The following is a 27,948-nucleotide window of genomic DNA, read 5'->3' as shown; positions in this document are numbered from 1 at the left end:
TCTACTAATCAAATGCTTCCTGTAGGTTTGGCTGGATGTTGACATGTCAATGATCGTATGGTTGATTACATGATCACATGGTGATTACTGACCACTGTGACAGTGTGGGCATGGTGATAGTAGGTTATCTACTGTATAAAAAGACTGAAATCCAGTATAGCAATTGGCTTATCCTCTATCCGATACACTGTATCTAGTTCTCCAGTACCCACTTGGGGTTTTAGGACACGATAGCATCATGACTACTCATGTTGAACATCCACTGAGTGTGTCCAAAAAACAGAAGCCGCTTTTAGAGGAAATGATCAGAAGTCATGCTTCAGAGGCGTTATTGGCTACTACTATAGTCTTCTGCTCCTTCGCCTCCAATGACGTTTCTCTCTCTCCGTGTCCCCAGGTGACCGCTATGTAGTGGTTGACTGTGGTGGCGGAACGGTTGACCTCACGGTCCATCAGATTCGGCTCCCTGAGGGACATCTCAAGGAGCTCTATAAGGCCTCAGGTAAAGAGAGTGCTCAATGCTCAGATAGCAGCTCTCACTGAATTCATGTTACACTGAGATGGATCTAGGTAGTATCCTCGATTCAAAATAATCACATTCTTCTGGCTGTTCTATCACATTCTGGGGTGGCTGCATGTGTAAAAGACGTCACACTGCTAGCTTAGTAAGTACCACTTCCTCCTAATTCGTCCCATTCCTGGCACAAACTTGGGACCAGTCTGCGCCACGCGAAAAGCTAGCTGTTCGCTGGCGCAAGTGGGGAAACTTCAGGCTGAGCAGTAAATTTCACACATCCCCATGAGCTACACATGGACTCCTAGTCTAAAAAAAACTATTTCAAAGGCTTAATCAGGGTCCATGCATCCCCTCTGTTCTGTGGACTCGGTGTCATTTGAGCTCTTATTGACCGACACTCTTTTTCACTTCCTTAGGCGGTCCTTATGGCTCCATTGGTATTGACTATGAGTTTGAGAAACTCCTGTGTAAGATCTTCGGGCCCGACTTCATCGACCAGTTTAAGGTCAAGCGGCCGGCTGCCTGGGTGGATCTGATGATCGCGTTTGAGTCCCGGAAACGGGCAGCGGCCCCGGACAGGACCAACCCCCTGAATATCAACCTGCCCTTCTCCTTCATCGACTACTACAAGAAGTTCAGAGGTCACAGTGTGGAGCACGCCCTGCGCAAGAGCAAGTGAGTGTGTGTGTGTGCATATGTGAGTGTGTGTATGATTGCAGAGGAGGTTTAGAGGATCGGTATAGGATACAGAATACACTGAAAGTCTAGAGCTCACCTCAACTCCCTATTGAGTGATTACCCGATTACCCAATCATGTGTCTGAATAAGCATGTGTCTGAATAAGCATGTGTCTGAATAAGCATGTGTCTGAATAAGAATGTGTCTGAATAAGCATGTGTCTGAATAAGCATGTGTCTGAATAAGCATGTGCCTGAATAAGCATGTGTCTGAATAAGCATGTGTCTGAATAAGCATGTGCCTGAATAAGCATGTGCCTGAATAAGCATGTGTCTGAATAAGCATGTGTCTGAATAAGCATGTGTCTGAATAAGCATGTGTCTGAATAAGCATGTGTCTGAATAAGCATGTGTCTGAATAAGCATGTGTCTGAATAAGCATGTGTCTGAATAAGCATGTGTCTGAATAAGCATGTGTCTGAATAAGCATGTGTCTGAATAAGCATGTGTCTGAATAAGCATGTGTCTGAATAAGCATGTGCCTGAATAAGCATGTGCCTGAATAAGCATGTGTCTGAATAAGCATGTGTCTGAATAAGCATGTGTCTGAATAAGCATGTGTCTGAATAAGCATGTGTCTGAATAAGCATGTGTCTGAATAAGCATGTGTCTGAATAAGCATGTGCTAGCTGTCGGATGTAATATACCTTTACTTGGTGCATGTATCCAGGGGAATACACACACGTCTCCTCTGCAACAGATCTCAATTCCATTACCCAAACATTAAATGACCAACATATGACCATCACTATCCATTTGTTTGTGATACTGTGTGACAAATTAGATTAGGTACATTATTATTAACTTCATTTGGGCACATGTGCTTAAAAACATAGGACATAATACCAAAACACACAATGCAATACGATACAGTAAAATGCATAGAAAATAGTGCAATACAAAATCTATTCAATGAGGATTACTTTGATCAATCTATCAGTTGTCCAGGCACTGGCAATGATTATCCATTATACAGTCTGAAACTGCCCAGTAAGCCAACCAGCGAATTCAGAATTCACCACGATTCCCCCTCCACCACCTTACAGTCAGCTCATTGACAGACGTGTATATTGTACAATATAGTAGACTAGTGTCATTAGCTGACTAAGTATTCCCACTCTGGTTCATTCAGTTCAAATTGCCTTAGATAAGTCTAAAATGCTTTCTTCCTGCTTATACACGGTAGTATGTGCAGTAGTAGTGTTACTCTAATAAATGTTTGGATCAGTATGTGCACTCGAATTCACTAAAGATGACTGAATAACTTGAAATAAACCTTGCGTATATAAGACCTTGTCTCACTTTGATACTATCCTGTAGTCTGGCTGTTAAAAGTACTGTCTTACATTAGTATAGATTTTCATCCTGTATTAAACTCATGGGACCCTTAAAGACATTCAGACGCCAGAAACCTGAGCCTCCAGGGGCCTTGCGGGTCCTCTGACTCATAGTCATAACTGTAAATCATTTAGGATGTCTCAATGTGCCGCAATAGCCTTTCTGTGAAATAGAGAGATCACTGGCAAGCACACACTCACATCTAGGAGAATTCTCAAAAGATACCAGATGGATTCTATACACTCCTATAAGATATGTTACAATACAAACACTGAGGGGGTGAGTATACAGTACATGTAGAAAAACAGTGGTCTCATGAGAGCTATTGCATGGAGGCAGGCACTACTTATCTATTGTTCTCCTACAGTACATGTATTCCTATGTACATGCGTTAAATCTCCATACAGATAATTTACCAAGAAACACAATGGGTAAACATTCGTGAAAGATACAGGGATTTCATTATATTCATTCAGACTGTAAATATTTTTGTTTCGTTTTTTACATGTCCTAAAGTCATTATAGGCCACCTACTGACGAAGGAGGACGTCTGGTTCGGAGTGTATTGTAACAGTGCTTATACGGTAGCCTACCAATCTACTGGTAATCAGAGCAGCGTCAATAATGTAATGCTTATCTGTCCTCTCTTCTCTCTGCAGTGTGGACTTTGTGAAGTGGTCCTCCCAGGGCATGCTGAGAATGAACCCTGATGCCATGAACGCCCTCTTCAAGCCCACCATAGATCACATCATTCAGCACCTCAGTAAGTAGCCACTATTACTAATAAAACAATTATTTTCTTAAAGGGACTTCTTAGTACGGACACACATATACAGTATACTGGTAGTATCTGAAAGATATTGCCTGTTGTCATTCTATATTAGGAAGCCAAACCTTAGGTGTAGCAAGACTGCATCCTATTTAATGTTCAGCTGTTGGCCCTGCTGCTGTCTTGACAAAGTGACAAAGCTCAACTGATCAAGATGAATAAAGCATCAGCATACTTACTGTATGTGAGCACGCCCAGCCTGGTCTCAGACTAGACGTAACATAGTAAATGTGTATGATATGTTACATTTGGTATGGTTACATATAAAATAATGTTACTTAAGGCAAAAATGAAAGTAGGGTGGTTGGTCGGGGTAGATGGGTTGACGTATAATGTGAACTAGCAACCCAAAGGTTGCGTGTTCGAATCTCATCACAGACAACTTTAGCTAATTAGCAACTTTGCAACTACTTAGCCTGTTAGCTAACCCTTCCCCTAACCTTAACCTTAACCCTTTAACCAAATTCCTAACCTTAACCCCTAGACTAGCTAACGTTAGCCACAACAAATTTGAGTTTGTAACATCTAATATATTTTTCAAATTTGTAACATATTATACAAATTGCAATTCATAATATATTGTACAAATTCCAATTCATAATATATCAAACAATTTGTAATTCGTAACATATACAAATTGTAATTCGTAACATATTATACATAATGGATGATGGACATTCACAAATGAATACATACCAAATGAATACAATATAATACTAATTGTAATGTCCCGGATTTACATTTATTATGTTAAGTCTACCACTGAGTCCAGGTTGGCACTCCACCCAGGCTGAATTGAAAGCATTCCCATCCCATTCTCCACTCAAGGATTTGAGATCCCAGAAGAGATTTCTGGGGAGTGCACACTGCATCCCAAGGTTTCCTCTCACTGTACAGTGAGCAGTCTTCCCAGTAGTCCCACCCAAAATAAACCAACCTACTTCAATTATGCATGCAGTGTTTTTGGACAGAGAGTAAGAAGTGGGTCACATTACTTTAGCATGGTCTGCTTGGAGTCTAATGAACTGTCTGATAACACTGGGGCTCAAACAGGAAATGTTGTCCTCTGGCATAACACATGCTATGCTATTGCCTGCAGAAAACTGAAATTGTATTAATGCTTCACATACTATAGAGTAAAACTCTAGTTGAATAACAACTCTTTCCATCTCAGCTGATCTCTTTGAGAAGCCGGAGGTGTCTGATATCAAGTTCCTGTTCCTAGTGGGCGGCTTCGCTGAGTCACCCCTGCTGCAGCAGGCGGTGCAGAACATGCTGCAAGGACGCAGCCGCATCATCATCCCCCACGATGTGGGCCTCACCATCCTCAAGGGGGCCGTTCTCTTCGGCCTGGACCCCAGCATAATCAAGGTGCGCCGCTCGCCCCTCACCTACGGCGTGGGCGTCCTCAACCGCTACGTGGAGGGCAAGCATCCGCCCGACAAGATGCTGGTGAAGGACGGCACGCGCTGGTGCACCGACGTCTTCGACACCTTCATCACCTGCGATCAGTCCGTAGCCCTGGGTGAGACGGTGAAGCGCAGCTACACGCCCGCCAAGCCCAGCCAGCAGGTCATCGTTATCCACATCTACTGCTCGGAGAAGGAAGGCGTGGGCTTCATCAGCGAGCTGGGTGTGAGGAAGTGCGGCACGCTGCGGCTGGATGTGACCGGTACGGAGAGCACCGTCGTGCGCCGTGAGATCCAGACGCTCATGCAGTTTGGGGACACGGAGATCCGGGCCATGGCGGTGGATGTAGCCACTTCGCGTACCGTCAAGGCTAGCATCGACTTCCTCAGTCAGTAAATAGGGTGAAATGGAGCAATAAGGTCAAAGGGTCATAGGAAGTGAAACCTCCAGCAGCACACACACAATGAGCCAAGGGACAGTGGCTAGAATGTAGCAGTATATTGATCTTTGAGCCTGTTCAGATTAGCATGAGCGCTAGTTTGTTTCTGCTTTAGCTGACTCCTTGGTCAGAAACAAACTAGCACTCAGGTTTTATCCCTGTGTACCATCTGTGTATCTAGTCTTAAGTGCAGGCTATATTGATGTGCTCTGCTCTAGAGATGTTTAGATTGGAGTATGTACAGAGATGCAACACAGCTTTGTACTATAGGCATATATTGCTATTGATACGTACAGCCTTGTTTCAGGTCCATTGTGTGTTATCTGTGGTTGTGTGCTGTAGCTGTGTTAGGTCATGGTAGGTTGATACTGTAGTACCCCCTATCTTGCAGCTCTTACAGCTACAACACTATGCTATGACACAATGCTCCACAAACCTATGTCCTCTCCAACCCTCGCTCATGGGACCAAATTTTCATAACTGCTATGACCATTAGGCATTTAAACCGAACTCCTGGGGTTTCCTTGAACAACAGTTAGAAACTATCATTCAGATGCTTATCCTACTCATCAGACCAGAGTTTTATTGAGTCAGGGTTGGAGAGCACCTGAGATGAGGGAAGGCAGTGGTTCTCCAACAAAAACACTCCACTTGATCAGTTAAACTTCACAGGATAGCTTTCAAATCTGTATTTATCTCTACCGTCTCCTGTGGTTAGGCATGAGATGCCATAGAAAGGAGTTATATTACCTTATGAAAACAAACTTGGTGCATTAGCTTTTAAAATACATTTGAAGTCATGGAAACTCAGTTCATTTTTGGTCAAATGTAAGCAGATGGTCTCCTATCCTGTCAACAATATCTGTTTAAGGCAAAGGTTGGCTTCTAAATGTGGCTTATTCAGCACTGCAAACACATCTATGTGTTAGAAACATAGAGAGACTAACAACTAGCTGTTTAGACGTCAGGCTTGATTGTCAAGACGTTCTATCATTTCTTACCAACAATGTAAAAATCCACCTCACTGTTTTAACATGTTGCGCTGATCCACAACAACATATAAATCCGAGAATGTGAAAAATGGCAGAGTTGACATTGCTGCTAGCTGAACCGGCAAACTGATTTGAATATAGCCATTGCGATGTGCTTTGTGGTTGCCTTCATTTGTTATGCTTATGAGACGACAGAGGACAACAAGGCCCTGAATTTCCTTCTTGAATATCTGAAATTCAGGAGATTGTTGAAAAGGAAAGATGAAATTGAAAATATGTTTATTTCTGTAAATACAGTATTTAAATATTGTACAGATTTTTAGCGTTATGATTTTAGCAGCTTTAGAACCGAGAGTATGTATGCTTTCGCACAGACACCTTTTTCCATTATTCTCACCAGCCATAGCATGTGAGTCGAGGCAGAATTTGAATGCCGCGTTCATCGACAATGAGTGAAAGTGAGCATTGAAAGAGACCTTGAATACCTTTCCTTAAAACATGAGTGGTTCTTTATGGAACATGGAGTTTCTGTGGGTTGGGCAAATATTTGTGTTTGCTTTGTAACTATTCAATTTGTATTTAGTTCAATGTTTACAATAAAATGACTGTCCCAATTCGGCTTTTGAAAAACCTGTATTCAAAATATCAATGGCAAATATTTGTTGGGGTCTTTCTAACTACAGTAATTGGCAAATCATACTGACAGACACCAGGTCAACTGAAACTATACCTCAACCACCCTGCAAATAATATAAAATGACAGTTCCAAATCATTGTCTTTCTTCCCCAACAAATGTAATACAAGAGCAATAAAACCTTACAATTGCAAGGTATTGTTCCTTACCACAATTTAACTCAACCATTTACATTTTTGTGCCGTGCTTCCATTTTAAATTTGTTTCAAGGATGCAGCTACCGGAAGCTGCTGTTGAAAGTATTATCCCCTAAATCAAGTATTGATGGAAGGAAACAACGCAATAAAAAACAACTTCATATTTAAACATATAGATACAATAAATTACACTGGATTTACACTGGAGAAGAAAAAAAGTTTATGGCCCAACATACAATCATTTACCCAAATGAATGCCTAACATAAGATGTGATGTCAAAACTATTCAGCATATAGACACAATTCATGTCCCTAGTCTTGATTCAAGACAAAGGTAGTATATTACTCACTAGTAACTGGGTTTGGATTTGAATTGATTTTGTTCCCTACAATAGCTGTTGTTTGCAGATGCACTCAATTTGAGTGGTTGGTAACACGGTATAACGCAGACGATGCATGATAACCTTAAAAGAATGTTTATAGTCTTCCAGCAGTGTTCCTCTCTGAGAACCCTACACTGAGGATTTAAAACTAATGTAAGGTAGATTCTCACAGAAAAACTCTGTGAATTTAAGTTGGTCTCCCTTGACTTGTTGACGTGGAAAAAGTGCACAAGCTTTGATCCCTGATGCTGCCTTTGGCACTCTCCTGCAATGCACGTTTTGCATGATTAAATCTTTACGAATGAGGAGAAAACAATATGTAACCACATTTATTTTTTTTTAGGTTTGAGGGTTAGGTATGGTGATAATGTTACAACACCACGTGTGGAGAAAAGCGTGGCCTTTTCAACTCTAGATGTAATGACAAATGAATAATTAACTGCGAAGGAAATGTTTTGACATGTTCATGGCATGTCCCAAGTCAATCATCTCGCACACTGTTATCACAGCAGATCTGCTCAATCTCCATCCTAACAACTAGTAACAGGTTAATCTATCAACCCTTTCCTCATCCTCACGGAGGTCGATGGATGACTATTGAGTTGAAGGGAAAAAAAACAGCATTTGTTTCTTTCATGTATTGCTACTTTGATAAATACCATGTATTTCGTGCCACCTTCAGTATTATGTAATGCACAATATACTGTATGTAGCGGGTTTATATTCGAAGCTAAGTCCGAATTGTATGAAGACATGTTTAGCTGAAGTTCGCATCGTATTGAGTTTATAACGCAGCAGAATATGACATTCGGCACCTTAAAGAGAGTAAATATTTTGAATTCTATGAAGTGTCATTTATTAACCTGTAATTGAATGGGTGGGGGGAGACAGTGAAGGAGCATCAGTGTAGCTAGCTTCTGCATACTACGACAGAAAGTGCTTAACTCTTTATCTAGAACTTACAATATTACAGGACATGAAAGTCCACTGCTACTTGATTCTATGCTTGCTGTAGAACAAATTACTTCACTATTCAACCAAAATTGCCACTCTTAAATGTTTCACAAATCATACCTTTTTCAGTTTATCCTTGGGTGTACGCACATGTGATTTTTCTACTGTTGAGTTACAAGTTTCCTGCTCTTACTATTTTCACTCAAATGAGTTGTATTTCAATGCCAAGTATTCACAGCCAAACTGTCATCCAATAAAATGTGTATTTCAAAGAATATCTGACTACCTGTCGTTGTTCTTTGCTGGTTTCATGACATGCTACACATGCCTCATCAAAAAGACTTCCCACATCAATAAAAGTAACAGGGGAAGAAGGAAACAGACTATATCATACTTTTTAATTACCTTATTTATAATTTGCATGTTTATTTAGGCCAAGATGGCAAGGTGCCAGTGCAGTGGCTATAAACAGTCACTGCTGTTTTATCACTAATATTGGAAACAACAGCTACAATGTATTCTGCAATAAAATCAACGTTTGGAAACCCAATTCAAGCTAATTCATATTTTTCTATGTGTTCTATTCAGTGTTAGCACAATTTGATGAGGTATATCCAAAGCAGCCACAGATTTGTATATGGGTGTGACCAATTTGGGTCTGTGCCCTCGGGCTCAGTAGGAGCCGAGAATAAGAATATCAGAAAAGCAACACTGCTCTCCAGTGGATATTTTGGTCACACTTTATCTGGGTACTCCGGATACTCCATCTGTAGATGCTCTACATGGTCATAGCATCAACAAACTATCTGTTGATAAGCAACTGCGTGAAACGGCTATGTTAGGGTTAGAATAAGGGTTAGGGTAAGGGTTAAGTTCAGGGTTAGGATAAGGGTAAATGTTAGGGCTAGGGTTAAGGTTAATAGATGGAATATCCAAATAAAGTGTTACCAACATTTGTTGAAACTACAGTACCTGAGACTACGTAACACAGCATTGAAATGATGGGATAACTAGTACGTTGCTATGCAGTAGTGATACCCTGCTTCACCACCTGTGACTTGTTTTGGGGGTTTTCGCAACGGACGATTCAACCTCAGTGCACAGGAGGTTGGTGGCACCTTAATTGGGAAGAACAGGGCTCGTGGTAATGACTGGAGCGGAATCAGTGGAACGGTATCAAATACATCAAACACTTGGTTTCTATGTGTTTGATGCCATTCCATTTGCTCCTTTCTGGTCATAATCATGAGCCGTTCTCCCCTCAGCAGCCTCCACTAACTCAGTGGTCTATATCTCTATGATAATGACAGCTCTAAATTATTTCAAACTTTGCTGCTCGTCTGTTTCTGATCTCTCCACCCGGGCCAGAACAGTGTATTAGGAGAAAGAACAGTTGATCCAAAATAAGCTCCAGCTGTTTTTTGTTGTTGCTGAAATTGAAGACTCATTGACGTGTGCAGTGTTGAGTTGTGACGTTATGGAGACATGGGTTCATAACTGCCGGTACCTATTAGGCCTAATGGCTTTGGAGTGCCTTGTGTTCAGTTGTACTCATATAGTACAGCGAGGATTTTTATTTTTAAAAATCCCAGGTTTAATAACAGAGGTTGCGAAATGAGCACATGCTTCAAACCAACCTCAATGTGCTATTCTCCACTCCAGGGGTTCTCAAAGTGGGGTCCGCAGGAGTACTGCATTTCATTTCTTTATATGAATATTACTAACAGATGAAAGGAATTTTGGCCAATGGATTTGTGGAATAAATTGAGGGTTTAATACAACACAATAAAACTGCGTTCTCTCTGTTCTCTCTGCCTTATGGCAAAATGTGTAGAATTGCAGGATATAAGCTTTAAAGCTGCAACAACAAAAAATATCTCTGCCCCATTAAACAAATTGTAGAAATGCAGTAAATGTGCTTGAAAATTGCTAAATTTTCTCTCCAATGCCATGGGCCTTTAAAATGTTTCTTCCCAGGGCCCAAGACATGGTTCATCAGGCTATGCACTGCCAAAGTCATAGCAAAACTCATTGTATGCCATTTTGTTGTGTTCTGATTATGTGGGTTTCCCTGATTAATTTTCTATCACAAAAGGGGTCCCCGGGCCCAAAAAGTTTGGGAACCCTTGCTCTACTCAGCTTGCAGATTAAAAAGTCCACTGCTAAATTGTAGTTAGCCTCAAGCGCCCTCGCTAATGATCCAACAAGCTGAATATGAAACTAAACACTTCTTATTCAACCACTGTGTGCATTTAGGAGCGAGTGTGTTATTCTAACAGGAGTGTTTGTGGAGAGGCTCTCAACCCCACACAGGGCAAGGTTGTTTTTAGTTGTTGGATGTGTGCGAGGGGGATGGGTAGGGTGAAGGATAGGATAGGTGCACTGGTTATCTCCAAAATGGCTGGAAAGTAGGGCAGTTGCTACGGCAATTTCAAGGGGAAACTCTCAAAGTAGGCCCTTGAGTTGCTGGCTTGATCCCTCCCACACATTCACACACTCATATATTCTGTCAGGAAAGCAGTGAGATTTGGAGCTGGGAGCTCAACACGTTTTCATTCCAGCGTGATGTTGCGGTTGATGTTCATGCCTGAAGTCTCACAGTTCTTCACACGTTTTCATTCCATTTGGGGCACGTTTGTGCTCTGCTGGGCCGTTCCCCCCTCTGTCAGGTTACCTAGCCATCATTTGATTTAATTAGTATTTGTTTGCTCAGCAGACACCCTTATCTATGAGATGAGTGTCACTGCATGTTGATGAGAGGTCTGTTTGGGTAACATCCCTCCACACACAAACATACCTGCACACCATAGGAGACTGCTGAGGAAGGCTCATAATAATGGTGGGAATGGAGTAAATGGAATGGTATGAACACATATGTAAAGCATGTGTTTGATACCATCTCATTAATAATTAATTCCATCAATTAAATTTAGCCAGTCCTCCCCAATGAAGGTACCACCTGTGCTGCACACACACATATACACAGGCACATACATACATACAAATTGTGTACATGAGAGGAATGGCACTCCTTACTGTAATATATTCCAACAACAGAATCCAGTGTTGGAAAGAGTCAAGACAGTTTTATTGGACTGGATGGCTGACTGAACATGCGACTGCACGTGTGTATTTTTTGAGTGCGGGCTTTATATAAATAACTGTTAGATATTCTAGTAAAGTCATGGCATAGTAAAGTCAGACCAACAACCCTTTGTTCCTAATGTGTTTGAGGAGGCCTTACCCACTACGGAGGAGTCCTAGTATGTTTAGGACAGGTACAGCTACAAAATGATTCTGGTGAGCTTTCTCCATTTGCCAGGAAACATCCTAATCCCTTTATCAGTCTATGATAATCTAGATAAACCACATCCCAACCATATAAAGGAAACACAAATACAATCAGGTTTTTGCTAAGCAATGATTTTTAAGATTGGTATTCAAGGAGTCCAACCAAGCCATTATCTCGTCCAACCATTACCTAATTCAAAGTTACCAAAACCTCTCTCTGTCATTCATATATAACTGCAGACACATGGAAAAATCTGTTCTCTGTCATCTGTCGTGTTTTCCCCTGTTTTAAGTATACCTTGCTAATGCTTGACCTGTGTGTGCTTTGTTAGCTACAAAGCCACCCCCAGAGCCCTGGGAGCACTGATCAAAATGAAACACTGTCATCCACAAATTCCCTCAGGCAAACAGACATAATTACTGGAATTAGCTAGCTATTTTGTCATTAGCCTCTGCATTCAATGAGCCTATTAAAAAGAAATCGAAAAGATAGACAGTGACGGATGTCTAGGGCGGATTTGAAGACACAAGCATCCCCCCCCCCCCCCCCCCCACGCCTTAGCCCCATATTCAATGCTATGTTTAATACCATAATGTAGTCATTCTCGGGGCTGTGGCGCTGCGGATTGTTCTGATTGGTATTGTGTGAGTGCTGATGGCTCGACTCTGTTTAGTCACCGCATACAAATGCACTTTGTTTAGCGTTCTGATGAAAATGGCAGCTTGCCTTTTAATGCTGTATTTTCCCTAGCCGTAATCACAGGGTGGGTATTCAAATAAATGAAGACAAAACAATGAGACCCAATCAGGATTTGCTAAGCTGGTGAAAGGCCAGGGACACGTTAATGAGAGCTGTGAAGACACTAGGCCTCTTGGAAATACACGTATGACACATTAGGCAGACTTTCTAGCTGGCTGCACTTTTTGTCTAAATGGGAAAAGGAGCGACATGATACTAACGTGTAATTTAGTGTAGATTTGTGTTTGCACAAATGCAGCCCCCAGTCTTTCAACATTTAGACTAATAAAGAGACGCAGAACTTTCTTCCTGTAGGCATGATGTGAACACACAAAATCAGGATTTCAACCTGACTCTGCATATTCTTTCCTATGATAGCTTATACATTTTTTTTTTTGCCATTCTAAGGATTACTTTGTCCTTGAACAGGTCGGGATATATGTCTGTCCTTTTTCTTCTACTCATGTTGCTGCAATGCTTCATTGTGTAGATGTATTTCACTGCAGCTGCCGTACCCAACTGTAGAAACAATTAAAGATGCTGTAACTTCATTGAAAAGTACAGGATGTCATGTTGTGCTTCACTCAGGTCCGCATGGTTTAAGGGTCTGAAGCACCATCTCACGCACCATCTCGTTTCCACAGAACAAAAAGCTGCAACAGAGAGATATGGTGAGCCAGTGGAACATGAATGGACAAATGTTTATCACAGATGACGGTCCTATACTGCCCTCTAGGGTTTTACAGAGCATACATCTTTCAGAGAGCTGCTTTTTTCCCTCAAAATTATAACTTGTTATACAGTGGGGTAAAACATATTTAGTCAGCCACCAATTGTGCAAGTTCTCCCACTTAAAAAGATGAGAGAGGCCTGTAATTTTCATCATAGGTACACTTCAACTATGACAGACAAAATGACAAAAGAAAATCCAGAAAATCACATTGTAGGATTTTTAATGAATTTATTTGCAAATTATGGTGGAAAATAAGTATTATGACAAATAATGACAAAGCAAAAACAGGTTTAGAAATGTTTGCACATTTATTCAAACAAAAACAGAAATATCACATTTACAGGTATTAAGACCCTTTACTTTGTTGAAGCAACTTTGGCAGCGATTACAGCCTCAAGTCTTTTGGGGTATGATGCTTCAAGCTTGACACACATGTATTTGGAGAGTTTCTCCCATTCTTCTCTGCAGATCCCTGCAAGCTCTGTCAGTTTGGATGGGGAGCGTTGCTGCACAACTATTTTCAGGTCTCTCCAGGGATGTTAGGTCGGCTTCAAGTCCAGGCTCTGGCAGGGCCACTCAAGGAAATTCAGAGACTTGTCCCGAAGCCAATCCTCCGTTGTCTTGGCTGTGTGCTTAGGGTCATTGTCCTGTTGGAAGGTGAACCTTCACCCCAGTCTGAGGTCCTGAGCGCTCTGGAGCATGTTTTCATCAAGGATCTCTGTACATCTTTCCCTTAATCCGGACTGGTCTCCCAGTCCCTGCCTCTGAAAAACATCCCCACAGCATGATGCTGCCACCACGCTTCATTGTAGGGATGGTGCCAGGTTTCCTCCAGACGTGATGCTTGACATTCAGGGCAAAGAGTTCAATATTGGTTTCATCAGACCATAGAATCTTGTTTCTCATAGTCTGAGAGCCCATGATGTCTGTCATGTGCCTTTTACTGAGGAGTGACTTCCATCTGGCCACTCTACCATAAAAGCCTGATTGGTGAAGTGCTGCAGAGATGGTTGTCCTTCTGGAAGGTTCTCCAATCTCCACAGAGAAACTCTGGAGCTCTGTCAGAGTGACAATCAGGTTCTTGGTCACCTCCCTGACCAAGGTCCTTCTCCCCCGATTGCTCAGTTTGGCCAGGCGGCCAGCTCTAGGAAGAGTCTTGGTGGTTCCAAACTTCTTCCATTTAAGAATGATGGAGGCCACTGTGTTCTTGGGGACCTTCAATGCAGCAGATCTGTGCCTGGACACAATCCTGTCTCGGAGCTCTACGGACGATTCCTTCGACCTCATGGCTTGGTTTTTGCTCTGACTTGCACTGTCAACTGTGGGACCTTATATAGACAGGTTTGTGCCATTCCAAATAATGTCCAATCAATTGAATTTACCAAAGTAGGACTCCAATCAAGTTGTAGAAACATCTCAAGGATGATAGATCGAAACAGGATGCACCGGAGCTCAATTTCGAGTCACATAGCAAAGGGTCTGAATACTTATGTAAATAAGGTATTTATGTTTTTTCATTTTTAATAAATTTGTAAAGGTATTTATGGGGTATTGCGTAGCTTAATGAAAACATATTTTTTTTAATCCATTATAAAATGAGGCAGTAACGTAACAAAATGTGGAAAAAGTCAAGAGATCTGAATTACTTTCCGAATGAATACTCCCGGGGATGTTCGATTGGGATGCGATCCAAAGCAGGGATAAACTGCCATTAACATGGACAGCTGCATTCCCTCCCATAGAAATCATGGGGGACGCCCGTCTGCTACAGTCTTCGCTGAACTCAATCCCGGCAAATCAACTTCTAAAACCATAGAAACAGTTCACAGCCATATCAATGTCATGTACAACAGGTGCGTGCATGCCCTCCCCCCCTCCCCCCCCAGGACAGTCTTTGCAGCCAGCGATGTTCCTCCCCATCCCATGTGATAGCCTAGAGTAGTTTGTTAATGGAGGACAGCCACCCAGCCTTGGCCCCCTAACAACTCAGTGCAACCCCAGTAAGTCGGGGAAGACTTTCAAACCCAAATTAAGAAAACAGTTAAAACCTGTATCCCGTAAAGCCTTCAGGGTTTACGAGTCTGTCATTGTAGTACTTGAAGGATCAGAGATGGTTGCAGGCAACAACATTGCGCGTGTCTGGCACAATAACAAAGGGGGCAAAGCAGAGAGAGGGATGGGTGAAGGTCATGGGCTATGTTGTAGTCTCCCAGCATAGGGCAAGCACCAGGTGCTTTCAGATCAAAAGCTGTGGCGCCATCTCTTCTCTACAATCAAAAGTGAAAGATTCAGCTGTGCTGGCCCCCAAGGCAGCAGCACATATCTGAAGGAGCCTGCCACCATTTTTGAAAATATTTGTCCAGACCGGTTCAATCGAAAAAAACTGGTGTTCTTTATGGTTTTACCATTGGTACCATTCCAATATTCCAGGGGATACATTTTAAGATGGCCAGATGAGAAAATGTGTGAGTCATTGTGTCATGGAGTGCCTATGATGCTAGTTCTGACCTTGGTGGGTAATCTTACACTACATAGGAAGTTACATTACGTCAACTTGTAACGGCTGGTTAATAGATTGGGGTCTCTATTCACTGACGGGCTTTGGCCATTCATACATCGATCAAGTGACACCATTCATTACTATTTGAGGACTCAATAGCGCATTCAAGCCAAATTAAGTCTTAAGATAGTGTCTCATGGAGGCATAACATGTGCAGTTTGAGCTAATCCATGAAGTGATGTTGCTGGCTAACTCAGTGATGCCACCTCTCATTGAGTAGCTCAAGTTGAAGGCCAACTGGGGTACTGCAGGTTGCCATTAGCAACTCAATTATCCTTATAACTTATTCTGTGTGCAATTTTGAAGTTATCAGTTCAATTACATTAATATGGTTTATTAGAAGCAAATATTTGTATCATTTTATTTCGTTTTTTTAAGAAGATTGTCATTTTTCCATTCGCTGTAAAGGGGCGGGATCCTGTTTTCCGCTAACAATGCCTGCAGTACTGCAGTTGGCATTCAACTTCTGTAGCTTCAATGAGGGGGCAGTCTTTCTCCCCTGGCTCTATTCAATCCGTATCACAGAAGTTCAGCATTAGTGTTATTGAAATTTAAAGTCAATGTTCCGGCGTTAGCGGAGACTGCATTCACGTTGCCGGATTTTTTTCCCTCATTTTGTCTGTCATAGTTGAAGTGTACCTATGATGAAAATTACAGGCCTCTCTCATCTTTTTAAGTGGGAGAACTTGCACAATTGGTGGCTGACTAAATACTTTTTTGCCCCACTGTACATTTCTATCACGCAATCGGGAGTTATTTTCCCTTGCGGTTGATCCTCATCTATCTTCACCTTATAAGCATTTTTCCCCAATTCTACAGATTTCAAGACACAGTACAAATATGCGTCAGTTCTCCCCTTCCCAAAGGCAGTCAATGTCCACAATGGTAGAGACAATGTTCTTGTCACAGCCAGGCATGTGCTCTCCTCCGTTAGGGTAGAAGTCAATATGGCCAACAGCCTGCGATATGCCCTTGTCTGAAATAAAAAGGATGATTTAGTTTTATGCGGTATTCCGCTCGTATGAACATAAATATTTTGTATAAAATCAATTACATTGTCGCATCAAGACTGTATAAAGCCTTATGCTCTTGTTTTACAGTGAGCTGGGTTCTTGAACACAAGTCATAGCTACAAATGTAAACCAGGGTATTCGTCACACTCAAACAGTGCACTTTATTTTGATATTTAAAAACAGCCATTGTGTCCCATACCAACATAAGAGATGAAGGGCAGCGTGTCAGTGTGAATGACATCTACAAATGTGGCATTGGAGGCGTCCAGGCGTACCGTGGCAATGAGGCCCTGGAAGCAGGGCTGTGCTGGGTCCAGCCCTGAGAGAGGAGGACACACAAACATACAACCTCTAACTCAGAATATCAGTCAATCACTTAACAAGGGTTATATGGCTCAGAATAGGAGTTGTGGTTTGGGACCTGGGTTTCAACGCATTACGTAGCTCCATGACGATGTATACATGTGCTTAGCTAAGATCTGACCTGTGACGCGTCCTTGCCTGCTGATCCTGCGGCCCACCTCCCCAGCAGTGTGTGCTCCCAGACTGTCCGATAACGTGGACCATGCTAGCCTTCGGCCAGTAGACATCCTGTGACAGAAAGTGTTAGGGTGAGCGTTGGAGTGATAATGCTGTCTTTCAACCGAGAACGCTCTGTTTGCTGTGTGTGACAATTCCCCTTTATTCTGCAGTTGTGCGTCCATGCTGCCGCAACAGAAATAGATACGTTTTTAGGCTTAAACATTCTTGAGCTGTGAAACAACATACAACAACAGTCACGTGCACGTGTAGACAGTCAGGGTCAATTCCAATATTATTTCAAATTTAATTCACTTATGGAGTGGAGAATTTGTTGAATTCAATTAGAACTACAACAATCTGAAAGTTATAGAATTAGACTACATTAGAATGGTGGAAAATGTCACTTCGGAATTGAAATTCAGTATTTTTACATTTCCCAGCTAAACTAATGCAAAGAAATATAAAGGAAATAATGCAATTATAGAAAGTTTGCTGCAGGATTTAAACGCTTTAAAGTGGATTGACGCAGCCTTTTGTCAATCTAATTTAAATGATTACTTCCCCATCAAATTCCATCAGTTTAAGCTAGATATGTCCATTTTTGTATGGGCTGTGTATCATTCCACCGCATCCGCCCATGTTAGCCTTCCACAGCTGCGATGGAAAGTGGGAGAGCTACAGAACTGTTCGTCAGACCAGGAGACATCCCGAAAATCGGTCTCACGTCTGTGGCATCCCGAAAGGTTTGACCTAAAAACTAATATGACAACTATGGAAACATGACTCACAATGGTGTTCTCAGTTTTGTCACGGTACTCCTCTGAAGTTAACCCAGTACCAAAAACGTAATAGAAGTGATTTCGTTCCTCCCACCCTTAAAGAGGTCAAACACATGTCCATTTTTTAAAAGTAATTCCTGAGCCTTCTTATTTCTCCTAGATATAGGTCAGAGACTTCAAAACCTTATGACTTCCTTTGATGGTCTTTTGCCGTTTAGGAACGTGTTACTCAATGCCTTTCAATGGGCTATAGCAGCAAAGGTCAAATTCTATATTTTATCAAATTGTTAATATATATCTACACAAGTGAATTTAAACAGCTAAAATATCCATAGTATATCTTAAAATAATTCCATACGATAGCTTAGTGGAATTTGAATTGAATAAAATGTACAGGGAAAGGGAATTGAATTAGAATTTGTGGAATTAACACCAACCCTGTGTATACAGTACCTATGGTCCAGACAGTACTTACCCAGAAGACGTCAATCATGTGGGCCACCTGGGCGCCAACGACTCAGATGTTATTGGCTGCCTGTGTGCAGAGGGTCACCCCACCCCCCTTCTTCCAGTCCACACAAATGCAGTTGACCTCTTCCTCTGTCAGTATGGTCTGAAAACACAAACATGACATCAACCCCACAATGGGAACGGCTGTTCCCGGTGTTAACTATTGCTTACTTCCTTGGTGTTATCCAGAGAACCACCCTCTCACCCAAAAATAAAATATCAAGCATAGTACACAAGTCACGTTGGGAGGGACTCAACGTGTAGTCCACTCAGACTAGAACTGAACACTGCCTACTTTGCACATGTCAATAAGCCAGTTCTCGTCACCCTTGTCAAAAAAATTGTTTCATTCACTAACACTTAAAGACTTAACAAAACAGTAGAAGTTGTTGTTTGTTTCCATCAGTCTCACAAAATCCCACAGTAAAAAAAAGCTGAAATTCACTACTTTTCATCCATCTGCTTGCACTGCATTCATATTTAGTCTCACATTGAAGTGTTTTACCATTGTCTTCTCAGGGCAACCAGGGCCACAAACAGAAAACAAAACAATGACAAACAACTGCATTCATGTTTTCTTGACAAATGTAAAATAAAAAACCTGATAAAAATGTATTTATATGAATCCTGTAGGTACAGAAAGTCTTGGCTCAGTGGGAAACTATCCAACTAGTCAGTGACAACTGTGGGGAGTTTGTGACAGCAACTATGTGAGCTTATTACAGTATTATTGACACTATGTCCTGGGATTTCCTAAGATCCTCTATGTTCAGGGGCGGCAGGTAGCCAATTGGTTAGAGCGTTGGGCCAGTAACCAGAAGGTTGCTAGATTGAATCCCTGAGCTGACAAGGTAAACATTGGTCGTTCTGCCCCTGAACAAGGCAGTTAACCCACTGTTTCTAGGCCGCCATTGTAAATAAGAATTTGTTCATAACTGACTTGCCTAGTTAAATAAAGGTCAAATAAAATAATAAATATGTACAAGAGCTGCTTACCTTCCAACGACTGGTATCAGCGGCTGCAGAAGAAATATAGGAATCCAACACAACAGCCCAGCAGTCAAAAGGGGTTAACAACGCTTCGATCACACCGACAGCTTCATTGGATTTTGGTACACCATAATTACATTCATTTCCAATGAAACGCTGCATTTGCCTTAGTTGAAATCAGTTGTGTCAATTAAGCCTCCTTCATACCTGGTGCTAACTTTGTTCCTGTGTCCTGATCTTAACCACATTCTGATCGTGCCCATGTTGTTTGCGGTTTTTACCTCTTGTTCTTTTGACCAATCAGATCAGATCTTTTGCCAATAAATGGTCTGGTTGTGTAAACGCAGCCAGTGCAGCTGTTGCATCTACACATGGTAGTAAAATGTGTCTCTTATGCGTCCACTATGTCCACATTGTGACCAATATATTCTGGTCCCTCCCTGTATGCACATTTTTGACTGATATACTTTCAAAATAATATGAATTTATTTATTTAAAGACGCATATTTATGCCAAGTCAATGGCGTCACCTGTCAATGATTTTATAGGGTGGGATAATGATGATTTAAATGGTTTCACTGTCCAGATCCGTCTACACTTGTAAGATACAGTATATAGTCCCATTTCTACCAATGCATAGCTGCGTTTAACACAGACAGCCTAATTCTGATCTTATTGGTATTTTGACCAATCAGATCTTTTCCTCAGATCTGTCCTCAGCCCTTTGTCCTCAGATCTTTTCACACATTCTGATTGCGCCCATATTTTTAGACAGGTGTAGATGATTCAAAGACACATTGTGATCTGATTGTGATCAGATCTTCCAGACCACCTCCTGAGGAAATCAGGGATTCGTTGTGTCCGGATATCAATCAAGTGTAAACAAATCTGGATGGTCAAACCATTTAAATCATCATTATACTGGCCTCTAAAATCATTGGCATCAGTAATTGTCTTAAAATAAATGAATATAATCTTGAAAGAATATCTGTCAAATAATTTGCTGACAGGGAGGCACCAGCTGATCTGGTCACAATGCAGAAACAGTGAACGGATAAGAGACACATTTTAATACAATGTGAAGACACGAGTCAAAACAAACCTTCATCAGATAGGGATTGGATCATATTAATCAGATCACAAAATGCACATGTTGGCGCAAGGTGTAAACAAGGCCTCTGACTACCTCCAGAGTTGGTCGGGAAGATCTGATCACAATCAGACCACAAGGCGACTTTCAATCGTCTACACCTGTCCAAAATCTGGGCACAATCAAAATGTGGACAAGATCAGAACAAAATATGCATGTTACAACCAGGTATAAACAGGCTTTAGAAAGCAAGAAACAACTAATTGCTGTAGTGTAGCAGTTGAGATTGTGGAAAAGTATGCTAGAACTGTTCAAGGTTTGTAAGTGACTGAGTGAAGAAGAAAACACAACTTGCTCAATAAATCACTTTTGAATTATATGTTGAATGAATATGATAAAACTGTAATGTTTACTCCTTCCCAGTCATCTATTTCATGTGTATGTTACAGGCATACTATTGTGTCTTCTAGAAATTGGTTAGACCTGGTTCATTCTGACAAGAATATGTTTTTGTCAGTAATGCATAGCGTTTATAAGTCACACTGTTTGTTATCACCAAACTGATATCACAGCCAGCTCAGACATGTACACTGTGCACGTACAGTGTGTGTGCACCATATACCATGTTGTACTGTACTGGTGATGGCACTGCTGTTCCTAAGGTGTGTAGGTGTGTATTCATGGGAAGTGGATAGCATCCGGAAGGCCCTAACCGCAAACTTAACCGCAAATTCTAAATTAACCCTAACCTTTAACTGTTAGATCACCCAGCAGAATATCCACTTCCTATTTTGTGTTGTTGCGTGCTGTTGCACCGATACTGAACAAGAGAGACAGTAAATTGGCTTGAAGGTTTCTTCTTCTTCTTTTTGTTACATGTAGATCCATTTTTGTATCATACCAATATACTATGCTTCAAAAGTAAATGATCCACTTGTACGTTAAAACTTTGAATAAGTAAAAGCTATCAGTACAATTTCAATGACACGTTTTTCTCATTTCATTTTCTGTCAACTACTGTACATTTCCAGGAGATGGCACTGGAGAGTAAGCAGTGGCAAGTTTCTCTTTAGCCTCGATAACTATCCCTTTTATACTGAACAAAAATATAAACGCGACATGCAACAATTTCATATAGTTTACACTTCAAATAAGGAATCAGTCAATTTAAATAATTTCATTCGGCCCTAATCTATGGATTTCACATGACTGGGCAGGTGTGTAGTAATGGGGAGCCAGGCCAACCCACTGGGGAGCCAGGCCCAACCAATCAGAATATTTTTTTCCCCACAAAAGGGCTTTGTTACAGACAGAAATACTCCTCTGCACCCCCCTCCCCTGATCCCACAGGTAAAGTAGCTGGATGTGTAGGTCCTGGGCTGTCGTGGTTACATGTGGCCTGCGTTTGTGAGGCCAATTCGATGTACTGCCAAATGCTCTAAAATTACGTTGTAGGCGGCCTATGGTAGAGAATTAACATTCAAATCTCTGGCAACAGCTCTGGTGGACATTCCTACAGTCAGCATGCCAATTGCACACAAAACTTGAGACATCTGTGGCATTGTGTTTTGTGACAAAACTGCACATTCTAGGGGCCTTTTATTGTCCTCAGCAAAAGGTGCACCTTTGAAAATCATGCTGTTTAATCAGCTTCTTGAAATGCCACACCAGTCAGGTGGATGGATTATCTTGGCAAAGACTAACAGGGATGTAAACAAATGTGTGCACAAAATGTTTGAGAAGTAAGCTTTTTGTGTGTAAGGAACATTTCTGGGATCTTTTATTTCAGCTCATTGAACATGGGACCAGCACTTTACATGTTGCATTTATATTTTTGTTAAGTGAGCACACTGTGTATACCAAACATTAGGAACACATTCCTAATATTGAGTTGCACACCCTCCCCCCTGTCTAAGGCACTGCATCTCAGTGCAATAGGCGTCATTACAATCCCTGGTTCAAATCCAGGCTGTATCACATCCGGCCGTGATTTGGAGTCCCATATGGCGGCGCACAATTGGCCCAGCGTCGTCCGAGTTTGGCCGGGGTAGGCTGTCATTGTAAATAAGAATTTGTTCTTAACTGACTTGCCTAGTTAAATAAAATGCACATTTAAAAAAGTTAGCTGGATGCCCTTTGGGTGGTGGACCATTCTTGATACACACAGGAAACTTTTGAACATGAAAAACCCAGCAGCGAAGCAGTTCTTGACACAAACTGGTGCGCCTGGCATCGTCTACCATATCCTGTTCAAAGGCACTTCAATCGTTTGTCTTGCCCATTCACCCTCTGAATGGCACACATACACAATCCATGTCTCAATTGTCTCAAGGCTTAAAAATCGTTCTTTAACCTGTCTCCATCCCCTTCATCTACCCTGATTGACATCAATAAGGGATCATAGCTTTCACCTGGTCAGTCTATGACATAGAAAGAGCAGGTGTTCTGAATTTTTTGTATGCTCAATGTATATCCTAGGAGATCCACCGATTGTATGTAACCAGGGGTTTGTATGTTTTATATGAAGTGCAGAATGTATATTAGCAAGCTTCTTCAATAACTACCAAATTGAGACTAACAAAACATGAATGACACGTGCGTATGTCCAAGGAAAATCAAATACTGAAATACAATATACAAATTCAGAATAATTGTTTGGTAATTTACCTATTTATGATATTCCTACCTTGCAATTCTATTATCATCAAAAGGAATATAGCAGACACCTGACCTATCCAAAGCTCTAGATTTTTTTGGGACATATTCTGCACAGAAATAGTAGAAAAATAAAAGAAAACTCGACAACATAATAAATGTGAAACAGGGAGGGAGGGGTAATCTTTGCCAGATGATCCTGTCAAAGCATTTAGATGAGATGATCATTGTGGAGTTTCCACCCAGGAGGATAATCCCATGAGAAAACAGTCCTAAGGTGCTCTCTCTCCCCTGGGGCTCCTGGATAAATAATGTGGAATAGGAGGTGTCTGGGATTGGTTTAGTGAAGCACCCCATGGGTCAAATACAGTATGTGTGTTTATCATTTTGATTATTTCACGACCAATGTGTGTTTGTGGCTGTGTAGTCTTAGTTTACTTGCTGCATTTGTTTATTTGCTCGATTTGTCTTTGCTTTGGCTATTAGGTTTCCACAAACAAGTTGAGACAAAACCCAAATTAAAACACAATGATTAAGAATACAGCAGGAACAAATCAGCCCCAGCTCTAAACATGTTTTTATAAAATTGCATGCACTCTGACTCGTCAATGTCATTGAATTGTCTTATTCATTTCCACATTTCTACAGTATAACAGCTCACCGCAAACCTGTCAAAACTAGCCTTACAACACATGTAGGTAACACTGGGAAAAGGAACCAAGGAATATTGTTAGATTCGAGAGGTAAACCTTTGATGCACCATTGCACCCTGACATGTGTGTGAGGGGGGCAAAGCAAGGCAGCAGAAGGGAAATAACGTGCAAGATGGAGCAGGCTGCAGGGCGGGGGAAAGAGGACAGAAAAGCCGGCAGGTTCGTCTGCGGGGCTTACCATTGGAATGTTAATCCTGCTAATGTATTACAGTTGGAGAGGAGAACCACAGTCTGGAGGAGGAAGAGGAAGAGGAAGGCGGAAGGAGGGAGGAGGAGGAGGGAGGCAGACACAGCAAGGCTCTTATTACTGGAGAATTACACACAGGACCAGGCTGAAGCATCCAGGGGCCGCACCAAACTAACACAGCATGTGGTTTCTGTTGTTTTGTGTGTGTGACTGAGAAAGCAGTTGGTTTAACTGGGGGTATAGTTAGACTAAATCCTTAAAATAGTGTTGAGCGGTACAGTAGGATAAAGTAGCACCCCAAAACCACCCCTTCAAGGCCTCAAGTATATCCCAAATTTGGCTCGCTGTTTCTGTGGCTTGCTAGTATGTTTGTTCCACAGATTCCCTGCTCCCCCAGGGTACAGCTTGTCAGACATAACTCATATTGTCCCTATTGTGAGTATTCAGATAGAGCCGAGTCTCTCCCATTGAAAAGGAAGGGTTTAATTGGATTAAACACAAACAAGGCATGCTCTACGTCCTGTATACAGTGTCATCCTTCATCAGGTTGGAAGTTGCAGCAGACAAAACGTGCAGTCTCTCATGTAGTTGCATAATCAATGTATTGTGATGATTAGTAAAATGACAAACTATAGCAATTTAAACATTTAAGGGCACGAATTTGGGCAGAACACCATCCCTAGCCATATTATAAACGATACACTGAACAAAAATATAAACACAACAAAGTGTTGGTCCCATGTTTCATGAGCTGAAATAACAATCCCAGAAATGTTCCATACGCACAAAAAGCTTTTTTCTCTGAAATTGTGAGCACACATTTGTTTACATCCATGTTTGTGAGCATTTCTCCTTTGCCAAGATAATCCATCCACCTGATAAGTGTGGCATATCAAGAAGCTGAACAGCATGCTCATTACATAGGTGCACCTTGTAAAAAAAGGACAATTAAAGGCCAATCTTAATATGCAGTTTTGTCACACACCACTACGCCACAGATGTCTCAAGTTTTGAGGGAGTGTGCAGTTGGCATGCTAACTTCAGGAATGTCCACCAGAGCTGTTGCCAGAGAATTGAATGTTAATTTCTCTACCATAAGCCTCCAATGTTGTTTTAGAGAATTTTGAAGTACGTCCAACCGGCCTCACAACCGCAAATCATGTTTAACCATTTCAGCCCAGGACCTCCACATCTGACTTCTTCACCTGCAGGATTGTCTGAGACTAGCCTCCCGGACACCTGATAAAATTGTGGGTTTCCACAACCAAAAAATTTCTGGACAAACTGTCAGAAATTGTGTCAGGGAAGCTCATCTGCGTGCTCTTCGTCCTCACCAGGGTCTTGACCTGACTGCAGTTCGGCGTCATTACCGACTTCAGCGGCCAAATGCTCACCTTCAATGGCCACTGGCACGTTGGAGCAGCGTGCTCTTCACAGTTGAATCCCGGGTTCAACTGTACTGGGCAGATGCCAGACAGCATGTATGGCATCATGTGGGCAAGCGGGTGGCTGATGTCAACATTGTGGCGGTGGAGTTGTGGTATGGGCAGGCATAAGCTACGGACAATGAAGACAATTGCATTTTAACTATGGGTAATTTGAATGCACAGAGATACCGTGACTAGATCCTGAGGCCTATTGTTGTACCACTCATCCGCCGTCATCACCTCATGTTTCAACATGATAACGCACTGCCCCATGTCACAAGGATCTGTACACAATTGCTGGAAGCTGAGAATTTCCCAGATCTTTCATGGCCTGCATACTCACCAGACACGTCACCCATTGAGAATGTTTGGGATGCTCTGGATCGACGTGGACGACAGCGTGTTGCAATTCACGCCAATATCCAGAAACTTCGTACAGCCATTGAAGAGGAGCGGGACAACATTCCACAGGCCACAATCAACAGCCTGATCAATAATATGCCATTAATAAACTCTATGCGAAGGAGATGTGTCACGCTGCATGAGGCAAATGGTCAGACTGGTTATCTGATCCACGCATATCTGTATTCCCAGTCATGTGAAATCCATACTGATTTCCTTACATGAACTGTAACTCAGTAAAATCTTTGAAATTGTTGCATGTTGCTTTTATATTTTTGTTCAGTGTACATACAGTATACGTCTTAATTCAAAACCTATTTCCAGAATAAACTCTCCACAATTAACTAACCTAAAACGTATTCAGTGTTGTACAGGTTGAGCAAACAGCTCATGAAGGAGAATCATATTAAAACACCACCGGGAGCTTTCCTCCCATCTTCATCAGTTTGTATTGTTAATAAGTTTGAAAAGCCATCTCAGCAGACTTTCATTTCCTTAATCCTCTTTGGGAACATACTGTAAAAAGAGCTGAGATTCCTACCTCCTTCTGTTTGTGTTTTTAACACTAATTACTAGGATGGCACTTTCTGCTCAAGTCCAAATTACATTTATGATATTCTCCTTCTTAATTTAGTCACTCTGCCCCATACCGTTGATTCACCATATCAAAGACAAAGGTGGAATAATGATATGTAATTAAACCATAGTTCCCAATGATGTATGCAATTAACAAATTAGTTAACACAGGGCAACCTGAATGGATCCTTATATTACATTCTACTAGTCAAAGTATATGAGATGTAATAGCTGGCTTTTTTATTATTTCTCATTATTGTACTCTAATTGCAGAAATTATGTGTGAGTTATGTTAAAAAACAACGCCTCTCTATTTCATGAAAAAAAAACTATTTTGAAATACTTTTGGATATGTTCCTTAGCGATTTTCGACACATGCGGTCTGTCATAAGGACCTAGAGCCCCCATTAGAGTTGATCATCATCATAGAATTTGATGATTGATTCTTCATCAGTAGTAAATTAAAATATTATTTCATCATCTTTAATATTCTTGCCACTACCCCAGTGTTCCGAAAGGCGGTTGGCTGGAGCAGAGAGACTGTAAGGGGTAAAGGGAGATGTGGATGCTTGTCTTAATGCTAAGCTGTTGTTGACTGTGATTCTAGTGATATTGGTCCCAAGGAAGTTGAAGTGACAGATCCATTATAACCTCCTGATGTTGCTTGACTTTTTGGCACTGAAATGCATGTGTGAACTAAATGTTTTCATGATGTGCGGGACCTTCAAAAAAATTTTTTTATGAACAATAGAATACTGTCCGAAAACTAAAACAGTTATTCTATTCCTTCCCTCTGTATTCTCAAAGGTAATCGTTAACACTTCTAGAAGTTGTTTGGATTTTTCCAGACAAAGGTTTTGGACCATTTTGAATGCGTTCTCCTTGTGCTGGGCAGTGTGAACACAGTGGAATGGTTTCCCCTCCAGTGGAATATTGATTATATGTGTTATGTGGAGGGGGAAACCAAACACTGTGACTGCTCTACCTCGCTCCACAGACTACTGTGGTCCCATGGACAGGCTCTTTGGACTGCTGGGAGAAGAGACTTCTCTACAGAGTTGTGTTGTTGAAAAAAGTAGCATTTAATAAGAACTACGCCATGTTCAAATAATTGTTTCTTTGTCTGCCTTGTTGTTCTAAAATGTGATAACTCAGTTGCTTTAGGCCTGCAATTTTGAGAGACTGATGTCTCACATTGTAGATGTTAACTAGTATGTAATACACAGAAAGGCAAAAAGTAAAACATAAAAATGGCGTTGTAGTAAAAGGCTGTTGTTCTGTTACAAGCTGGACGGCCCAGGCTCAGCTGTCAGTCCGTTTGGTTGTACAT

The 27,948-nt window shown here is 41.5% G+C and overlaps 1 protein-coding gene and 1 pseudogene across 6 annotated transcripts in view; one reads left to right on the top strand and one right to left on the bottom strand.

Moving 5' to 3' along the window:
• hspa12a (heat shock protein family A (Hsp70) member 12A) overlaps positions 1 to 8,706 on the top strand; it is a 46,675-nt gene extending 37,969 nt beyond the window's left edge. For all 6 annotated transcript variants that reach the window (XM_021580437.3, XM_090216816.1, XM_021580439.3 and 3 more), the window contains 4 exons: positions 398 to 502; positions 934 to 1,192; positions 3,252 to 3,355; positions 4,596 to 8,706. In XM_021580437.3, the coding sequence (XP_021436112.1) occupies positions 398 to 502; positions 934 to 1,192; positions 3,252 to 3,355; positions 4,596 to 5,227 (1,100 nt within the window). In that variant the 3' untranslated portion in view covers positions 5,228 to 8,706. The remainder of the gene's footprint in view (positions 1 to 397; positions 503 to 933; positions 1,193 to 3,251; positions 3,356 to 4,595) is intronic.
• Positions 8,707 to 15,235: 6,529 nt separating this feature from the next.
• LOC110503088 (pancreatic triacylglycerol lipase-like) lies at positions 15,236 to 18,915 on the bottom strand (annotated as a pseudogene).
• Between the last annotated feature and the right edge of the window lie 9,033 nt (positions 18,916 to 27,948).

Source organism: Oncorhynchus mykiss, chromosome 23 (assembly GCF_057628025.1).
Source record: "Oncorhynchus mykiss isolate SJ-2025 chromosome 23, ASM5762802v1, whole genome shotgun sequence".
Classification (NCBI taxonomy): domain Eukaryota; kingdom Metazoa; phylum Chordata; class Actinopteri; order Salmoniformes; family Salmonidae; genus Oncorhynchus; species Oncorhynchus mykiss.
The sequence above is the reverse complement of the archived record's forward strand: the minus strand, read 5'-3'. Positions and strand labels throughout refer to the sequence as shown.